This window comes from Anopheles coluzzii, chromosome 3 (genome assembly GCF_943734685.1).
Source record: "Anopheles coluzzii chromosome 3, AcolN3, whole genome shotgun sequence".
Classification (NCBI taxonomy): Eukaryota; Metazoa; Arthropoda; class Insecta; order Diptera; family Culicidae; genus Anopheles; species Anopheles coluzzii.
In genome coordinates, this window is record NC_064671.1 from 31,051,448 (window position 1) to 31,071,524 (window position 20,077).

General features: G+C 44.7%; 2 protein-coding genes across 2 annotated transcripts in view; one reads left to right on the forward strand and one right to left on the reverse strand.

The window, feature by feature from the left end:
- LOC120960048 (GTPase-activating protein CdGAPr) overlaps window positions 1–17,822 on the reverse strand; it is a 79,732-nt gene extending 61,910 nt beyond the window's left edge. The window contains exons 1-2 of the mRNA XM_040383956.2: window positions 17,633–17,822; window positions 16,002–16,873 (exon numbers count right to left, since the gene is read on the reverse strand). The gene's annotated coding sequence lies outside the window, so the exon portion shown is untranslated. The remainder of the gene's footprint in view (window positions 1–16,001; window positions 16,874–17,632) is intronic.
- A 555-nt stretch (window positions 17,823–18,377) lies between these two features.
- Window positions 18,378–19,883, forward strand: LOC120958734 (metallophosphoesterase 1 homolog). The gene is made up of 3 exons (XM_040381717.2): window positions 18,378–18,639; window positions 18,717–19,553; window positions 19,623–19,883. Exons 1-3 carry the CDS (start codon window positions 18,544–18,546, stop codon window positions 19,812–19,814), a joined length of 1,125 nt encoding a protein of 374 aa, XP_040237651.2. The 5' UTR covers window positions 18,378–18,543; the 3' UTR covers window positions 19,815–19,883.
- Window positions 19,884–20,077: the final 194 nt, after the last annotated feature.

Here is a 20,077-nt window from a genome sequence, read left to right on the forward strand (position 1 = left end):
GGGATCAATAGGGATCGGAGCATTTTTTGGAGATACAGACGAGAAAAAAAAACAGATAGAAACTATTTACTTTTGTACGAGCGAAGAAAAAAAAAACACACAACAACGATCCATATCGACCCTTTTATGGACGTAAGAGGCCCTTTTCTAATGGTGAGTTGATTATTCCGATCGCTCCCGTAGCTCCGGTACCGTTTTATGATCACAATCGCGTATAGAATTGATTGTGCGGCTGGTACAAAACTGTTCAACAGCTCTTCAGCTCCCCATCCAAGGGGTTTTTATTGTCTGAGAGAAGACTTTGAGTACATCCCGACACTCTTCCCGGTATCTTGATCGTGTCTGGAAGTTTGTGGAGTGTATTGCTGTGCTTCCAATAGGGCCAAGACAAGAGAGATTACGAACCCGCATAAGCGTAGCCCGTAGCCTTATACCGATAACCATGAACGGACACTGCGTTAACCTTCACCCTCAGCAAGTGGGACGGTATGTATGTGAGTATGTGCCACTAGTGTACATACCGAACCTTCATCATCATCATCGCCAGCAGCATCAGTACACACACTGGAGAGTAAAACGGTTTTTTTTTGGTATGGTTGTAACAGCACCCTCAAGCCATTCCGACTATATTCGGAAATGGGGTCTCGGTTCATTCTCCAAACTTTGGTACTGACCCTGGAACGAGCGGACTGGTTCCCCAAAGGTGCGCTCTTGCTGTCCACACAACAACTCGCCCTATCTTTTTAAACCCTTACGTCACACAACGTGAGCAAGCTACAGGTTACACACACACACACTCCCGGAACGTTGGGATCACAAAAGTGGTGCTGCTATAGAGACCGGAACCGGTTCCAAATGCGTTGCATTCGGTCATTTGATTTCGTCGACCCTCCTCCTCCGGCGCATTAATATGCTAATTTGGTAGGTAATCAAATCAAGAGTTGTCGCTCCACACCACCCGGCAAATACAAATGCCCGGCGGGGTATTACGATTCACGACAAAACGTAACCCGGCCAGTAGAGTTGACCAGAATCGAAAGGGCAGTAGAGCTGACACACCGTTCTACACCCTACGCGTGTGCGCGATAGGTACTACAATGTGTGTTGGGTGGGAATGCGTAAAAACACACACACAAACACACCGCACACAACGCCCCAACATAATGGGACTCTGATGAGCGGGAATTCAGGTGACGTTCGTAATACGACGGAAGAGGGTTAGATCGGTTTTGAGGAGTGAGAAACATCGATTGCGTGTTGCATTGGCGTGGCTGTCTTGTACCATTGCCCCCCCTGCTCCACATTCGACACAGACGGGACAGGGATTTGTGTAGGCAGGTTTGGCGGATGAAAATTCGCTCGCCTAAACGCTTCAAAACAACCCGAGAGGTGCACCCCATGAATCATCCACAAATCAATAGATCGCAAAAAGTCATTGCGCCCATCCGACACGAACGAGGCAGAGCGTAGGAAGAGTTGCAAGATGCAGCATTCGCAGTGACATCCTCGACATTTCTGGGCCTGTCTAGAGGGAGTGCACCTCTAGTATTCGAACCAACCAACGCCGACTCTATCGCTCCCCGCAATGCCCCCATCGAAAGCCGCGCACCGCCCGGGTGAGCAATGTTCATGTTGACCCAGTTTGAGGTCACACAACAGAGTTTGTCTGTTTCAATCGTACCCTCAAACCCCTTAGCTAGGGTGGGTTCGTTGTTTTTGTCTACCATCAGACCAGAGCGCTCGGCTTCGTTCCCGGACCCGGAAACGGTGGCGACCCTCAAAAACCTCATCCACACACACAAACACGACACGAGAGGGGTTTTCAATATTGCGCGCGACTGGACTGGAAACACAAACGTGAGGTCCCCGAGCTCCAATGGAAGATTGCGACAACATTGCGGGAGGGCACTGGAATCGGCGGTTACCTTTTAGAAGGGCGATATCTTTGGATTTGTCGTGTCTGGCGGGGTGGCTGCATGTGCAGCTAGAAGTGCATTTCCCTGTCACTTTGCCGTGCCGAACTTCCGCTATTCCGTTCGCCAGAGGAAATTTGTGAAATTAAAACCCACTCGAACCGTGGAAGGTAGAAAATATATAAGGTGGCCTATTGCACCTTGCGTTGTGGCGGCATATGGTGGCACGTTTTTGCTGTTAAAATGGTCCAAAGCCCAATGGAGTCCTGTGCCACAACTGTCATCACGATACTAACCGGCTTAGAGTTTGTGAAGCTCAAAATGTCATGAAAACAAAGTGCAATCATGAAGTATTTGTACTTCATGATGCCCAATGTGTTCTCAAAACAGGTGAACTTTGTATCAGATACGTTCGCGTGCCGTATCTGTTCGCTTGCATGAGTCATCCCGGCACAACAACAACAATACATCGGATCAAAACGTTCGTCGCCTGTTGACTAATGCGAGCCTAAAAAACCGCATTACTGTGTAAAAATATCCCCATGACGTTTTTCTTTTTTCCTACTCCCAATCAAGATGATGAACGCGTATGATGAATCGTTCTCTTGCCGATAGTAAGGGGAAAGAGATATAAAAAACCACAACACCAAACAATTGTGTTATGGCTTAAAGCTTAAACTTATGGAATAAATTTGCCCGCCAAAAGGGCTATGACTAACGATGGACGCTGGTGTGTTGTAATCGTTTGTTTGATCGTACACGTAACGTGCACGCGTAAGATAAGGCCAATTTGGATTGGGTCAGTGCCCGGGTGATTACATTCTGAAACGCAAACACACATGTCATCATTATAGTTGTACAAGAAACATCTACTTTTCGATTACTTTAGATGACTTTTATGTTTTTCTTCAAAGAACCCTTTTAGAAAGGTAACAAAAAATGCTCCTGTTTTGTTCTTTAACAAGCAAAGAATGCTCAATTAATTGACTAAAAATAAAGCACACATTCAAATGCACCAAACCGTGTAGCGACAATAGCATTTATCATGACGTTAACACGGGTGACGACGAGCAGCACAGAACCAACCACTAACATTATCGCATTTCGAGAAGCAATCGGGGAAAAACACAATTGGAAAACTCTTTCCAAAGCAAAGAACACGGCTGCTCCATACGGCAAAGAAGCGGCAAGAAATAATAACCCCCCTAGAGGAGGATTACTCTCGACGGGAGACGCACACAGCTTCGGATTTTTGAACGATCAACGATAGGAATAGCTTCACCCGGAAGGAAGGATAGAACTGGGACGGACGAAGCAATAGTGTTCCACCACACCAGCCAAACACACGAATGGTTGAAATTGCGATCGGTACCGGTGGTGCGTTGTTCTAGGCGTGCAAACGACCTGAGGCGTCAACGGTGCGTAACGGCCGCGCGCGCGAGCTTCATAGACGCATAAACGCACTGTTGCGCGCCCCCAGCAAGCGTGTTTGTGCAGAGAGTGCCAACGGTCGCAGAGCGCAGTCTAGCGTTACTAAATGCGATGTGAACCGTCGATTGCTTGGTTGGGCCGTTTTCCATACCATGTGTGTGTTAAGCAGCCGGTATATATGATTAGAAGGAGACTCTTTTGATGTGACTAGGCTTTTTTGAATGCATTTTTTCAACGTACGTGATGTATTATTAACTCCTCTATCTGTTCACAGTTTCTCACATGCTGAAGATCATAGAGTTAGCAGATTTGGGAACTTTAAGTTATGTTGATTGATAGACTTGGAACATGTTATTAAACCACTTTATTCGTTTCCATTTCCTTTTTGTGTGACGTAGGGACCAATTAACTTCCACTTTCCAGTTATCTACACGCACCAGGTACACACTCCCAAATGAGAATTTGTCATCCGCCCAGTAGCATAGAACCCAGCGCGTGTATATTGACTGAACCCCTTATTCCAGCTGTAGATAACACACGCCTATAAATGAATAAAACATCATTCATTTGCTCTTCAAATTGAAAAGATTGTTCAGCGAAACGAAACATCAAACCTGCTGACGTCATACCGTGATGTGAAAACTCGTCGTTCTGCAAAAAGTTTTTCAATGTCAAACCACCAGAACCCGCCTCTACGTTCATGCTCCAAGAGAGCAAAGAGAGTCGAAGTTCCTTACCCTAACCACACCGTAGCGAGAAACTCGAGAAACGCTCGACAAAAACCCATTACGCTAATCTCTGCTTCGCTTTTGCGCATCCTCGAAACAGCCTTTGCGGTGACCTAAATTTTAACCCAGATAACAAGGTATGTTCTACCAGAGACAACACCCTTTTTCGGCTCCCTCGACATCACACAACAGAGAGCTCAATCTTTCAGTTGTTTATCTCGAACAAAAAAAAGGAAACTTTATCGCACGCGGGCAGAGTTCCTTTCCGAGCAGGGAGGGAAATACTTTCCCAGAAGTTTTCCTGAACTTGTAGAACACGGGAAAGTTTTTGTTTGCATGAAAACTTCTGCGCAAAAGTTTGACAAGGAAGTGAACACGGGAAGAACAACATTGTGAGATGAATTTTGGAAAACGTTTTTGGAGCAGTTCCAGCGGCCTCGGGGGCCTCACACACGGTTGACCCGAATTTGTTTCTTTCAAGGAGAATTCAATTCAATTGCTATTGCATTACCAAATGTGTAATGCAGCAACCTACAGTAACAACGCTTTCAACATGTTTTGCTTCAAAGAAGAAACAGTTCTTGCTCTTTGCAAAACAACAACACCCCAGGAATGCAATAAGCCTCCGAGAAGGTGCTAAAGGACTAGTGCGCTTGCTGCTGCGGATAGTGATATTGGCAAGCTTCTGGAGGTAGGAATTTCAAAGCAACCGCTTTCTCACAGCATTCTCCCCCTCTATTGCTCAAAACTTAAAAGCAAAAGGCATCAAAGAATGGTCGGAATTTCTCGCTTTTCTCGCCTCGAGGGATCGGGTGCTTGAGAAAACGTTTCTACACTACAGCGTTTCGGCACCGCGATCCTTCTGCTGCTACTGCCACTCTACTTGGTATTATTGTATCTTGCACAAATGGTACTTGTGCTTTTGCATGTTAACATTTACACCTTGCCGTGTTTGTGGCCATAAAATTGTGCAGCCTAGCAAGCGCGCAAGCGCGACTTAGACCCCACAGGCGAAATAGTAGACGAGAAAAAGATATGCAAAGAAACAACGAAACAACGCAACAACACACACACAAACATTAGAGAGCAAGAAATTTCGGAGCAGATTTTTTTACTGTTCCGAGGTGCAACCTGTTACACCTTTGCCCCGGGCAGTGGGGCAGCTGTAGGCGTTCAACAGGGGCAGGCAGGCAAAACATTTTACCACCATGCTAATTTAATTCCAACCCACTAAAACACACACATCCACCTGCGAGCGAGCGGGCAAGTAATCGGCGATAATTATCCCCACTACTTTTGGTTAGCGGAGACGTCTACAGCAGGACCATGCGTTTAATTACTTCGCCAAAGCGTCCAACAACAACCTCAATGTATGCTAAAAAGGATGATGGAGCATCAATTAGTCTATGCATGATATAATGATCGTAAAACAGCGACTTTCGAGCGGAATGGTCTGCGAGTAATGTAACCATAAGCGCGCTGCTTGCCGCTGCCTCACAGCATGAAATCTCTCTTTAGGGTGGAATTTATTTTCTACCGGTACTGCCTCTCCGTCCTCCGCAAAGGTCTGAACCTCCTGATCCGCCCTAACCTACCGGAAGGTCTCACCTCGTAAAAGCATTCGTCTTCGTTTATTTTAATGCAGTGTAATTCCACATCGAATTCTGCCGCCTAATCATCAATCCATCCGAGCGCATCAACAACGAAAAATTAGACAAAGCGCTGCCCCTTTTCCCGCTCAAGCGTGCCGTGTGTTGGAATGTATGTGCCTATGAGTTTGTGTCTTAATTAAGTTTAACTTTTGCACCGATCTGGCTGTGAGGCTAGGCAGCAGGCCCCAGAAGGAAAGCAGATGGGAGAAATATTGTTTTAGCTTTTTTGCTGGTCAGTGGCGAAAATACAACGGCGGCCAAGCCCACAAACCACACCTGCGTTGCGATGGAGGAAGAGAAAAACTTCAACTTCATACAAAAAACACGCAAACTAACGCGAATTTAAGCGCATGAGGCACACTATTAATTGCCTAATGACAGCCTCATACGCTCATTAGTGACGCTGAGTTTGCTTGTTTTATTCAGTTTTGCTGCTCGCGAGTTTTTCACGGGTCAGATTTACCCGCCAGGCCAACCGCGGAACAAGTGTTCACATATTTTTCGCTAATTGTTATTTTTTCTACCATTCTTTACGTTTGAAGTTGATGTGAATGAGTACAATTTGTGCCAGAACTGTCACTTCGTGATCGATGATACTATTCCTGTGGAATTTCTAATGGCAGAAACGAGCATCATGAAGTGAGTAAAATGGGTTATACAAATAACAATAAACATAGTTTGAAGGATTTTATTATCGTAGAAATCCAATAATTGAACAGAGATATAGAGCTGTTAAGTTCTTTTAGTTTAGTTTTTAAAGACTTTAGGTAGGGTGTAACAGATATTGAGGCCTTTAGCTTGAAATGACTAAGTCTGAAACTTCAAACAAAAACTGTTAGAGTTCAAAGAAGTAGCTCAGATGACAAGGGTTGAATATTTCTAATTTAAAGCATCCTAAGTGCGACGATTGAAGTTAAACAATCTTTAATTCATATCCAGAGTAGTTGTCGTAGTTGCGATAAAGATACATGAGATTCCGGAACTGCTCCACTTCAAACGCAACTAACTCAACAGAGGATTGCGTTTATCCAAGAGATTAAAGTCAGTCTCTCTACAAATTCTGAATATCTTGAACGGAATTTGTACCCACCATTAACATTATGCAACTAGGACGCAATTTCCTCCGTTAGTTTGCTTATTGCGTTTGAAGTATGACATTGGCAATTACTAATGGACACAAACTTGAACTTGCTGCTGCTGCTCCAAGCCCGCAGCATTAACTTTTCATGGACAGATAGCGAAGAACACAAAACGTCCAATTCCAAAGAAGCATCTCCTCAACATGATTGCGTGTTGGCTCTTGCGCAGTTGCGGACTATCTGCGTGTTGTGTGTATGACTAACAACATCTTTGCCTTTGAACATAGTACCGATAGTTACTATCAAAACAACAGCATCTTGCTAGGCACCACCAAAACGCTCCCCAAGCAGCGATCGAATCACACAAACGCACACATTACCTCGGAAACAACAACAACAAGACACAACGTATCTCTCCGTCTTCCAACCCTTCGCGTGCGTTTGTTGGCTGTTGTTGTGTGTGCGTTTTAGTAATAATTCGTCCATCTTTACGGTTATTGCTTTCGATGTAGCCTAACAAAGTTTCGTCTGTACCGCATAATTGGCCCTCCCAACGTTGCCGCCGCCGCCGCCACATACGTTCAATCAGCTGTGTTCTTTTTTCATCCCCACCAACTTCCTCTCCCCGCGTCTAGACCAGTCATTTTACGCACTTGGTCGAGCACCGGCAAGACACACTCACACACGCAGGAAAAATAAATTTAGCCGATCTTGGCTCTTTGCGGATCTAACCGTTGTCACGCGAGTGGCGGATGGCAGACGGGCAGCAACATCTCCCGCCAAGTGCCGCCGAGGTTAGACACTAAATTCTCGACCAAGCGAATCGAAACATGGCTTTGCGTTTCGAACCTCCGTCTAATAGTTTTAGGTCATGGCAATGATAATGTGGGTAGGTGGGTAGCAGTACTTGGAGCGACAAAAAATATAAATGTGGTACGCCCCAAGCAAAAAACACACACACACACTTCAAACATTGTATTTAAAGCGAGTGTTCCTAAGTTTGAGGTTCGTGGAGCTCGTGGAACTGCGCGCAACACACAAACGGTCGGCTTTGTGATCGCCCCGATTCGTCGATGTCGGGAGGGGGGGGGGGGGGGGAGAGATCGCCGCGTGATGATCGTGAACTTGGTTTAACATTGAATTAATTTTGAATTCAAATGTTTCTTCCAAATGAAAGGTTACTCCGGGTTGGAGGTATCGTGCGCAACATGCCTCAGGGTAAGGGGGAGTGGAAGGAGAGGGGTTTGGAGGCAGCAAACAATATGAAAGACGTTGACCGTATGCAAGCAAACACCAAAGATGAGAAAGACATCTACCAACTTAAAAGGCGAGTCGTCTCGGAGCGACATCACGTGTTCCATCCATCCGCTCTGTCAGGCACCCATCTCAGAACGGCTGCTCCAAACGCCCCCAATAATCAGCCAGATTGATGATGACGATGACGTGAGATGCATCTCATAAAGCTCATTATTATTATGGCGAAGCTCCTAAGTTGATGCTGATGCCAGAGATTGTCATGTCGTCTGTTTGGAGTTTGTGCAAATGGAATCTTCGTTGGTTCATCAGCAGAAATACCCAACCCCAGGAGATGATCGAGCAGTGCTGGAACCGTTGATTAGATGGGTAGACACGAATATCTTGGAGATGGAACATCATTTCCCAGAAATAAACAATCAGGTGCTTAAACTTAAGCAATATTGCATTCGATATGGACACGATGCAACGATCCAATGATGCATTCGTCGGATGCGATTGCACCTCTGCTCCAATAGCGAAAGAGATCAGGGAAGAAGTATCAATATCTCAGACAACATGCAAATCCGCTTAAGAGCTGCTGTCTCGTGCCAGACAAGAAGTGAAGGCGTAAGATCCACCTTACTCTTCAAAAAGCACGGCGAGTGGAAGGTGATCACAGAGCATCATGTCACAGCTTGTTAGCGACTACACGTACTCACCAGACGCAATCAGACAATGATGCATCGATGTGGATTTGTATTTATACCTCTCTCAGTCTCAGTCACCTAGCGAACGTTTACATTCGTGCATCGCAAAAACCTCAATGTGATATGCGCAGCAAACGTCTGAATTGAACGATCAATATCAAATTCACTCAAAGCCACTAAAAGCCAACGATCCGTGTTTCAATGATCTTCTTTATTGCCATTCTAAGACGCTTAAGCGTGTTATCTTAACGTGCCTGTCAACTTCGATTGCCTCGGATGACAGGCTCTAGGCGTTGAAGAACGATTGCGAGATAATTTTCCGACACTGATCGAGCGCGAATGAAAATTCATTCCACCGTTGACGGAAGGTGTTTGAAAGGGTTAAAATACACACAAACCCGATCCAAGTGCGAAGGGAGTTCTTGCTGTGCCCTCGAAAATCGACCTCTAGAGCAGGCACAAATTTATCTAAACAGTGTCGAAAGGGCAACGAAACAAAACGGGGGTTTTGAATGTACACAGAATCTAAACAGAACATTCACATGTACCCAGGGGGAGGATCATCTTTCAGCTCGGATAGTTCCGTTCGGCGACCGTTTGTGAGCACTACATCGGACAGTCGTACTCAGCTTGAATATGCAGCGTTTTGGATGTACTGCTTTCATTGTACCTTTTTCTTGTGTTTAAGTTCCCAAACAACCAACCCAAACCCAGCACAATGTTGATACGTCGAGATGCAAGAGAAGCAGATGTCGATTTTTTCCTGTGTTGGTGTGCAGTACCGGAAAAAAGGCAGGCTCCAAAAAAAAGAAGGTGTTTTGCTTCTCTCGTTCGCAGACACCGGGATCTGCTGGTCGATTGCGTTGCGCTTTGTTTTAGACACGGCATTTATTTATTTATGTTGAGCGCATCTTCACCCCTGTGCTGCTGCCGAGCGGGAAGATATAGCTCGATTTCTTGTACTTTTTTTTAATCCATCCAAAACAACGAATCAGAGTTCACCGAAAAAGCCGTCAACAACATCGAACCGTCGAACGCCGAAGAGGAAGTCCCGCAGGCAGCAAAGGTCTGTGGTCTGTTGAAGCATCACGATAACATGAATTTATGAAGCGCTCGCTCGGTAGAGAGTGCTTTTTAATGCTCTGCACAAGCGCTCTGTTGTCCGACAAAACATGGGTTCAAATCGCTCGTAAAGTGTTCTGAGGAATTAAGGTGTGAATAAATGTATAGGAAGATGGGATAAAAATTTGTAAATCGATCATCGTTCATCAGAAGGGGAAGAGAGACATCAGCACTTGAACTTCAATTAATGATAAATTTAAATTAAATCAATCAAATGTACAGTTACAAAGAGAGGCATTCCAGAAAATTCTCGACAAATGTCACACTTGAAGATAAACATCTCTTCCCGGGTGCAATTAGCTCTAACATAAAATAAATCGGTAGCTACATCGGTGTACCGTTTCGGGAGCAAATTTATGCCTCCAGCGTTCAAACCGCTAACGGTCATATGCGAACGAAGAGCCCGACTTTGCCAAACACTTCCAAAGCTATGGCCTATCGATATCCATAACTTTGTCCGCACCAAAGGGGAATGGGAGAGCTTGTGGTCGTACACAAATTGTCACGGGACATGATAAAGAAATACCACTGCATTCGAAGCAGCGTACAGGTACGTAGGATGTGGACGGTGTTCTCCGGACCTCCGAACCGGTCAAGAAGCAAGTTTCTGTCTCTTCAGTGTCGGTAGTGTAATTCAAGAACCCATTCGTCATGAGCTCCGTGTGTGGAGAGTTTCTGCTTTGCTAGAACTTGTTTCGATATTCGTGATCTTGTAACAGTCACAGACACACACTCGGTTGTGCCGGTTGGGAGATAAAGAACTAGATGCGATTTACCTGTGGTCAAGCGAATGGAGCATCCCATCACTAATGTCAGGTACGATTGAAAATATCGATTCGAATTCCATCGACAAGTGCCAATTAGCACTGGAAACGACTACTTGTACGCCATCATTATCTCTCGCAAGGTGAAACATAACGAAACACAGCGCAAAACCGTTGGCTAAATGTGTTGAAAGCCATCTTATTTATCGAGTTTAATTAGGTTTTTTTTGTTGTTGCCAGAAACAAAGCTTGTTAAAATAGTTTGGGCAGCAATGTCATAAATTACCACCCAAGTTCTGCATCGATGCAGCTGGCTTTCACCAAATGCATGCTGCGTTTCCCGTTTTCTTCTCAATTTCACTGCAAAACGCACTCCCCTTGTTTTACAGCGCGATGCACTTTCCATTGTTACGCACAATTTGCATACACACCGCACACACACTTCATCCTTCTTCCGCCGTTCAACATCCCTCGCCACATCCCTTCTTGAAAGTCCCTTTCCGCCGCTGACGCAACACGAGATGCAGCTGCAGAAGATGTTATGCAAAATGCGGAGGGAGCTGGAGGAGTGGGCAAACGAAACAAAAAAGTATATATCCTTCCCATGCGCCACCCATACGGGCAACACACACACACACACAACCGTGTTGCGTAACTGAGGAATGAGGAACTTACGCCATTGTCGCGATTCGTCGCAATTGGGAGCAACATGGAGGAATAGTTTGGGAGTAAGAAGTTGTACAATAAATTGAAGTAAATGAGACACAGTTTTAGTAAAAAAATAGTTTTGTAACATTGCCACTATTCAATTAATGAAGAATTGTAGAAATATAAATCAAATCAGTTACACTTTTCACCCCCTAACGAATGTACATTATTTCATTACGCCCCCTGCACATACACACACTCTCTTTAGCATGGTGTAAATGTATGTAGGCAACGCGCACATGACACATCTTGGCACATCTCTCCCTCCCCAGACATGTCACACACGATGATGCGTGCACACACTAAAGTGCATTAAGCGATAGTTAAACCATAAAGTAAAACGATTACATTCAATAAAAGGAAACCTGCCTCTGCCTAGAGGGCGCTACAAACGGTGGATCTGATGCAAAATTGCAAACCCATTAATAATAATCATCCTGGACCGGGGGAAGAAATTCACGATTTGCAATAGGGTCTGTTGTGTTAGAGAAGAGGGCAGAAAGAGAGGGCAAATTCCTCCCGAGACAATTCTTTACTGCCCACGTTTACTGGATGGTGGCCATTCGTAGCGAATGGAAGAATGCTCATTCCTAGAGCATTCTTGGCAGAACATTCCCGCTTGAACGGCAGCAGCGAGCGAGCCTCTTTTCTGCTTTAATATCGAGATTCGTAGCAACCGACGCCTTTTTAATGTACATTCGAAGGAACACAAACACCCCTTACTGGACCGCACACTCCACCGCCGGATCAGAAGGAAAAAGTGTCACCGTAAATAAATGCTTTTGTCGCGGAAATAAATCGCCACACGGCCGCACCCCCCCCCCCCCCCCCTCCCCCAAAAGGCAGGAAGAACAAGTTAATGTTTGCGCAAAAAGCCCCTCGCAGGGCAGATGATTATGCTGGACGCATGCATGTACCTTAACCATCGACAGCCGTGGGGTCGAATCGTCTTATCGCCTTGCCGGGCGTGCACAGAGAAGCAAACATACGCCGGGCACTATTTAATTGAAATGCGCGAGCGGGCACAAAAAAGAAAAAAAAGAACGCATTTGCAGCTCACCCTGCCGACTGTGGACGAGCGATTTGGTGTGTGCATGCAGGCGCGTTGATCTTTTACTTCCTACTTAAGTTAAGCGGCTCAGGGTGGTATTGGAGTGCGGCGTGTGCGTGCAAAAAGTACACAACTTCAACAAATGCTCTCTCGAACACGTTTTGATAGTGTTTGTTTTAATCTAAAATTAACAAAAACGTTTACATATTTGAAAGAGACATTGTGGAATTTCCCCCAAAACATAAACCTTCATCTTTCTCTTATTCAAAAATAAAACATTGATGCTATTAGCTGGACCGTCTCATCTTGGGCGCATATTAAGCGTGTTTCATCCTGCCCGCAAAACGGAAGCGCAGTGGCACAGACGCGGGGGTAAAAGGTTACCTTCATTACCATAACTCTTGTCCCTGTAATTATGCCGTTACGCAATGGACTCGCTTTTCGCTTGCATAAAAGAGTTCGATCGCGAATATTGGGGCACCAGAGAAGGCAGTGGTATGGTGTGCAATTGAATATTAATCGGTTTTGGAAATAGTTTTCTCTCCAAAAACTAGTTTCCATACACTTGCGTACACTAAATTACGCACGGTTTATACATCCCCCTTGGACCAAGAGATACTTCCTGCATCCGCAAAGGGACTACTCGCGGGACGCTGAAATTAATGTGGAGATGCAGTGTGGTGGTGTTTCTTTTACGTCTTGATATTCCTTACTTTTCTTACTTTTTTCAGCGGACAGGAATTATGCGCTGCATCGACAGCCGACCGCCGGTTTATAATCGCGTGCCGGGAGAAGTCTAATTAGTCAACATTAATTGCTTCGCAGCAGCAAGAGAGACTCGCTTGGCAAGGTACTTGTTGTGCACAGAGGCTGAAAGAAAACCTACGCAAGAGGCACTTGCTTCTTTGCTTGCCTGTTAAGTAATTTGTAAAAAGCTCGTTGCAGGAGGAAAATATTGCAGCAAAAAGCAAACTACCAAGGGTAGGGAATAGGGATAGATGGAACACAAATGCAAACTCTATCTCGGTTTGGAACTGGAGCAGAGATTTTAGTATTATTCGAGTCACATTTAATGGATAAGAAGGAAATGCCCACGCACATTTTAACTACGAAATTGGAGGATCGATCTCACAACCTGCAGTGTGTAAGTCCATGGTATTTAAAACGACACTAAGACACAGTCGTCAGTTCTCCATCGTAAGCAATTCGTTTTGTTGTACGTGTCAGAACCATTTTATTCGTTTAATCGATATTACAACATATTTTGTATCTAATTACGCTCTAAAATTTGTTATTTTAAGTTATCTAATATATCTACCTCTTTATAATCTAAGCCAAACTCAATCAAACGTGATCTTTGAGGAACACACTATAACCCGTTCCAAAACACCAAACAAATTCTTTCCCAATTATCATCTCAATTTACACATTCCCCGCTCCCAAAAGGCAAAGAAGGGACCGATAAGTAATTGGTGGCCGGGATGATGATCCCAGCAGAGGTTATCATCACGAAACAACCAGCCAGCCCCCAATAATAGTCTTCCCGCGCAACGCGGGGGGAAGAATTAACACGTTCTTGGGAGGTCCTACCAAAAAACATTTAAGCAGCGCGCAAAAAAGCTGCTTGTAATCGCTGTGCCGTAATCGTACGGACAACAATTTGCGCTCCAACAATTTGCCGTGCCCAAAATCGGCGGATAGGGTTGTGGTGTGGTAATAAATTATGCCAAATAACAACAGCAAAAAAAAAAATCATCTTCTTTCTACACAACAACTGCTTCAGAGAAGGGTTTGATTCATTTTTTTCTTCTTCACTTCTTTTGGGTCGTCCGATAACGCCGGCATCGGCAAAATTGATGATTGATAGTTTTCTCCAGCGGGAGAGCTTCCCTCCGATCGGGCCTACCGCGGACCTCACACCGGTTGCCCGGTCTGCGCCCGCCCAGAAGGAAAATCAAACCAGATTAGAGAGAGCATCTAACCGAATGAGGTCAACCGGAATTTAATGATTTTTGATTCATCGGTTCAGTTTGATTCCAAACCGCGAGAAAAAAGCAAACAACAACCTCCTTTTGGGTTGTTGTGATTGTTGTGTATTCACCACCCGTTGCGTTAGCGCTAGCGGCACCACAGATAAGATGAATTCGAGATCATACTTTTCACGCCGCTTCAGCACAGGTCATTGAAAATGTGTGCTATGTATATGTGTGTGTGTGTGTTTGTTTGTGCGGTATATAAACTCGGAAGATCCATCACGATGCGTTTGGGAATGCGAAGCGTTCAAGGCAAAAAGCATTCCTTCAGCAGAGAAATATGCTGACGACCGAAAACGGCTAACCTTTGACCCCAACTCGTTATTCGGCCGTTTAGCTGCAACATTTCCACACAAACACACATAGGGGAAAGCGGGGCAAAATGGGCATGTGGGGCAAAATGGGCACCCTCTATTTAAGCATTATTTGACTACACAGATACTTTCCAATGCTAAAAATGCAATCATTAGAGTGTTCTATGAACACCATGTAAGTTTCATAACCCTTATATAACAAATAACTAAGAAAAATGCAAAATAAGGTTTAGCAGTATATTGATGTAATTTTTGCCACTTCGAAAATAAGCTTAAACGTGTGTCACAGGGATGCGTTGAAGTTTTTCATGATATATTTTTAAAGATATGATATTTCTTTACAATTTGTCTGAAGCAATCAAGGCGATTGAATTCGTATTTTTACTAATATAACAAAAAATACAAAAATGCTTCACTTGGGGCAAAATGGACAGTTACGCTTGGGGCAAAATGGGCAGATGCTTTTGACATCTAGCGCTTGGTGAGGCTATGGTGTTGTATTTGTCGCCTCAATAATGATGACAGCCACAGCTTGAAAAGTTTCAATTTTGTAGATTTCAACGTGTAAAAATTGTTTTAATGTCGATAACATATTTTTGGAAGAATTTTAAGGGCTTTTCTGACCAGCAAAACAAAAGATAGAACGAAAATACATTTCACAAAACGTGCGCAAAAGCATAGACCATCACCTAAGCGCCGTTGTTGTGGCCCATATTGCCCCAGTGTTTTGACGTTTCGCAGTTTGTTTACATATGCCCATTTTGCCCCAGGGCTATGCCCATTTTACCCCGCGTGTCAAAATAGCTTCTCGTAAAACATCAACTTTTATTTTTCATTGTTTTCATGATTTTAAGTTGTTTTCTTTCAATGTGGCAATTTCAATCCATAGATAAAGGGTGGAGGCATACAATAATGAAAGAAAAATTGTGTTTTGTGGCATATTTAAAGGAATATTCAGTAAACTGCTTAACATGCCCATTTTGCCCCGCTTTCCCCTACACATATTTTCACACAAAAAGCTGCGTGTGTGTGTGTTTATTGCGAAAATTGTCTCTCCTGTAGCGGGTTAAAGAGCAAGGATATGCAAAGTGAGCGAACGAGAGAGAGAGAGCGCAAGTATGCTCTTTTCCTTTGGGCTGGGTGTGTTGGGTCAACCTTCTAACATCTGTTCCGGAACCATAACAACGCGCGTTAGAAACGTACACACACATCCAAACAAAATGACGATGAGAGCGGAAAAACCAGCGCCCTCTTGATTCTTACCTTTTCTTTTCCTTGTGTTGTGGTATATCGCCTCCTTGCCACAGTTGTCTTGTGTATATGGGTGTGTTTCAGCTGATTAATTCCCGTTCAAACGTCTTCTTCTGCTGGCTGTTGCTTCCAACGTTTTTTTTTTTTTCTCTCGTGGTTCTTCGGCGTTCTTCGGTGGTCCGCTAACGTCGGAAACTGTGCATCACAAACACATGCACTGGTGTGGCCGCCGACGGTGCAGCACCGTTTTCTCCATGCGCGCTAAAAATATCCAGCGACATTCAAATCATCCTAGACACACACACGCACATTGCCTCCAATTTCTTCGGAGATGTTTTCCGTCACGGGTTAGCTTTCCACACCACACTTTGCGGAACAACTTTTGACACTTTTTTTTGTAATGCCGGGTCGGGTTTTTCACACCTTTCTTCCGGCGCATGGGCCGCCCCGAAGGAAAGGAAAAAAGATTACTCGCTCATCAGTGGGTGTGGAAAATAAGGTGGACCCACCCTTATTTTAAGGTGTTTTACGGCAGTTTTCCTTGCTCACTTTTTCCGAATGGCTCAATCAGCAGCAGCACCCATGCACAGCTACCGGGAGAAACTATTTTCGCCACTTGGGTGAATTTTCACCCACCACAACCACTCACGTTATAATATTTTCTGTAGATTTTAGAGAAAATTCTACCTTGTTATGGATTTTTTTTTCTAACACACAAAACACGCTCTCTCCCTTTTCTTTCCCCCTCTTGCTCGTGCACCTCTATGCACAGAGACATACACGCAGACACAGAATCACTAGAACGCACACACACTCACTCTCTCTATCTCTCTTTCCTTTTCTCTATCGTATCACATCCGATTGGTACTGTTAGAAGAACGATACTGTAAAGAAAGGTATGAAATGATTAAAATTCCACAATTCCACTGTGCTCCTTGGATTGACCGAAATTTGGATTGCTTCTCGTCCAGGGTTCAAGGATGTCAAGATGCGCTGATGTGCGACGCTTGCTTTCCCACAATCTCCCATTAGTTGAGGCAGCGCTCTTCCTTCTCCACTGAGAATAATATTCTCATCTTCGTTCTACCAAAAACTTTACATTTTCACGGCAAAAAATGTTGGAAGGAATCCAAAAAAAAACCAGCGAGGTCAAAATCAATAGCACTGCATTTGCTTTCGGCAAAACCAACACCCAACACTGATTCTACGCGCACTGCAACAGTGGAAGCAAAACTAGTTAAAGGCCTTCTTCACGATTATTTTGCCCTTTTGGTCCTTTTTCTCGAGGGTTTTTTTTCTTTACGATTTGAGACAAGTTGCCGTGCTGAAGCTTGTCTCCGACTGTCTGCGTTGAAAATATTTACACAGCTCGCACCGAAACACCACAACCGAGCACAATATGTGTATCACACGGCCGACAGCATATTTCTCCAACACCACCTCTGCACGTGCGTGAAGGTTTCGAAGCATAAGTTCGAGCATATAAGCAGCAGCAGCAGCATCGGCAGCTTGTGCATGTGTATTAGAACGTTCACTGGAAAATGGCTTCACCCCGGGCAGTGTAAGGAGAGGGAAAAACAAAACGAGATTGCTTTTGGGCTATTTAACACCAGCGCGCTGTGCGCTTATTTCACAACACTTACAAGCACCGTCGTTGTCAGGAAAGGAACACTGGAACACACAAAACACTGCTTCAGCAGCTCAACATTTGCTGCCCGTGCTGAACTGCTGCGGAACTGAAAACAAAACTGTGTTTGGCGTTGTGTAGGGACCGACGGACCGCTGACGCGCACGTCCGTTCGCTTCGGTTGCTAGAAAAATATTGAAAAAATAAATAAATCTCCCAAACGGCCAAACGACGGTCCGGGAAAGGGGAAACGTCAAAAAAGGGCTTCGTTGAGTTTGGTTTTGAACGAACGCTTGGCATGCCAAGGTATGTAGAGGAAATGGGTAGTGCAAAAGACCTTTTGGATTGAATTTGAACGTTCGACGGAATAGCGAAAACAATGTAGAAAAAAACAAGGAAAATAGGTTTCAATTCATTAAAATTTAGAGAAACACATTCTACCATGACAAGATAAAGAGTTTTCATTATTTATTCAATAACTTCTTTCAAATCCACGACTTTTTGAAAACAGCCCTTTCTAACGAACATTATGAATTTACCTTCAAGCAAGCAGATAGATGAAAAACAAATATTTATGGATAAATAACAACGTTAATACCTATTTGATGTACTAAAAACTAATATCAAACAGTGCACGTGCTAAAACTCTTTGATTTTCTTTAAATACGACATAATTTAAACGCTTTTTTTTAATCCCACATGTTCCGACAGTTTCGTCGAGAGTGACATTTTTTATCCGACACAGCTGTCAGTTTGCTGTTTTGTTTATCATAACAAATCGATCGATGGTGCAGAATTCCACTTCATACAAAGTTCTCCAAGCATTTCGCGTTTTTCATTGCTATTTCACCGCAAAAACTATGATTCCCAAATGTTGACTGTATTATACAAGGAAGCACAACCGTCAACCAGCTTCATATAGCCAACATGAAGCTGAAAACACTCTTCTTCCGGCTGCTGCTTAGCATTGTTTCGTTGGTTGTGTTTAATGAGTTTGTTGTTTACTACGTTGTACTGTTAAAAGTGCGTTCTCACTCAAGTGTGAAGATTAGTAGGGCGGATTAGCGCACAATAATAACCTCATTCTCTTCCCATTTCAGTGTCAATGGCCCTCCAAGCCGGCCGCGGTGAATGGGCTCGAGCCCGTGAGCGTGATGCTACTGGCCGACACACACCTGCTCGGTCCGGTCCGGGGTCACTGGTTCGACAAGCTGCGCCGTGAGTGGCAAATGCACCGAGCGTTCCAGTCGGCCATCACGCTCTTCCAGCCGGAAGCCATCTTCATCCTCGGGGATGTGTTCGACGAAGGCAATTGGGTGAATCAGAAAGAGTTCGACATCTACGTCGACCGGTTCCGCAAGCTGTTTCACACTCCGCGCGGCGTTGCGCTGCACAGCATCGTGGGCAATCATGACATAGGCTTCCACTACGCCACGCGCCCCAATCTGGTGCAACGGTTCGGGGAAAAGTTCAACAATACGGGCGTATCGCTGATCAGCATGCGGGGGGTTCATTTTGTGGCGATTAACTCGATCGCCATGGAGGGCGACGGGTGCTATCTGTGCGAAAAGGCGGAGAGGGAGCTGAAGTCGATCGAGACAATCTTCAAGTGCGGGAAAGGCATCGGGCAGTGCAAGGATGTGGCCAAGCTGGAGGAGTACAGCCGACCGATCGTGCTGCAGCACTTCCCGATGTACCGCGAGTCGGACAAGGAGTGCCAGGAGCACGATTCGCCCGAGGTGGACCTGTACCGGGAGCGGTGGGAAGTGCTGTCGAAGGAGTCGACGGATCTGATTGGGGATCTGCTCAATCCACGGCTTGCGTTCAGTGGCCATTCGCACCACTACTGCCATATGGTGCAGAATCGGCTCAAGATCGAAGAGTACACGCTGCCGTCGTTCAGCTGGCGCAACAAAAACAATCCCAGCTTTATGTTGGTGAGTATTGGTGGGATTCTTTTTTTTCATTTTATGCACTTAATTGGTACATTTTTTTGTTATTTGCAGGCACGCATATCACTGAAAGAGTACACTGTTTCACGCTGCCGTATGCCGGAGGAGAACACCATCGTAACGATATACCTCGTCGGAGGCATTTTAATACTGCTCGGTTCGGTGTTCAAACTGGGCGGCTTTCTCGGGCAGTTCGGATCGTTTCTTTGCCGCGGTCGCAAGGATTACAAAAAACTTACCAAATAATAAGTACAGCGCATCATAGCCGATAAGGAACGGAGACGGTAGAAGTAGAAATAAAGGACGATATTACAAAAAAAATTGTTTATTTTGCAATTCATGCATGATTTAACGTGCGTGTTGTATGAAATAATAGTATTAATATTAATTATACTCGCCAAACAACCTATTATTGCTTGATTTTATTTTATTTCTTTAAACTGTCGATTCAAATTTGGAACGTTGACGGCTAGGGAATTTGACAAGAACTCACCAATACCAATGCAGGC

Coding starts and splice junctions, on each gene's coding strand:
- LOC120958734 (XM_040381717.2), top strand. CDS start 18,544: ATGAAGCTGAAAACACTCTTCTTCCGGCTGCTGCTTAGCATTGTTTCG. Junction 18,640..18,716: donor ACTACGTTGTACTGTTAAAA/GTGCGTTCTCAC, acceptor TTCCCATTTCAG/TGTCAATGGCCCTCCAAGCC. Junction 19,554..19,622: donor ACAATCCCAGCTTTATGTTG/GTGAGTATTGGT, acceptor TGTTATTTGCAG/GCACGCATATCACTGAAAGA.